At 47.0% G+C, this 819-nt stretch overlaps 1 protein-coding gene across 1 annotated transcript in view; it reads left to right on the forward strand.

Moving 5' to 3' along the window:
• The window catches only part of LOC108577844 (solute carrier family 41 member 1-like), a 3,840-nt gene extending 3,027 nt beyond the window's left edge, over nt 1-813 (forward strand). Inside the window, exons 6-7 of the mRNA XM_017941056.1 lie at nt 55-275; nt 341-813. Coding sequence (XP_017796545.1) covers nt 55-275; nt 341-681 — 562 coding nt within the window. The 3' untranslated portion in view covers nt 682-813. The remainder of the gene's footprint in view (nt 1-54; nt 276-340) is intronic.
• Nucleotides 814-819: the final 6 nt, after the last annotated feature.

An 819-nucleotide genomic window follows, 5' to 3' on the forward strand; every position in this document is an offset into this window, starting at 1 on the left:
AACACTAACGATCAACCTGCTGTGTCTTTCTTATCGACCATGCGACATATGTAGTTGCGGTGGTCTGATACTAGAATTCATGGTGTCGCGATTCGAAAATTTGACCGTTTTCCAACCGGTGATCAACGGCGTTGGTGGAAATCTGGTAGCTGTGCAGGCAAGCAGAATATCGACGGCTCTTCACAAGCAAGCAGAACTGGGAACGCTTTTAATACCACCGGGTCTCACGCATCCTGTTATCTTCATCACACCTATCGCTAACTTCTTCGGCAAAGGTAATCCTTCGCCACCAGACCTAACCGCCGCCACTTTTAATCTTTCATTTCTCTTTGCTTCCTAGGTATACACGCAAGGACAACCAGGGTTCTAATGGCGATGGTCATACCAGGTCACATCATTTTCATTTACATGATTAATTACATGAAGGATGGCAATACTTCGCTCACGCCGCTCTTCGTTTTCGTTTACTTGTGCGCCGCGATGCTACAAGTCGCTGCTCTCCTCTATATCGCGTACATAATGATCCATTGGATGTGGAAGAGAAAAATCGATCCTGACAATTCAGCGATCCCGTACCTCACGGCAATGGGAGATCTCCTAGGCATCAGTTTGCTGGCGATTGCTTTCCAATTCCTCTACCTCGTCGGCGATCAAGATTCCGAACGAGCGATCGCTCCGTAAAACATTCGTCTAGATTTATTTCCATTTCAATCGGTTGCAAAACCCTCTTCTTCGATGCTTCCAGCGAGGCGTCCACCGATATCCGATACATCGTACAACGAAGCCTTCTCCCCCAGAAAAACTAATAATCGTGGTCGT

The sequence above is a fragment of the Habropoda laboriosa genome, unplaced genomic scaffold (genome assembly GCF_001263275.1).
Source record: "Habropoda laboriosa isolate 0110345459 unplaced genomic scaffold, ASM126327v1 scaffold816, whole genome shotgun sequence".
In the NCBI taxonomy this organism is placed as follows: domain Eukaryota; kingdom Metazoa; phylum Arthropoda; class Insecta; order Hymenoptera; family Apidae; genus Habropoda; species Habropoda laboriosa.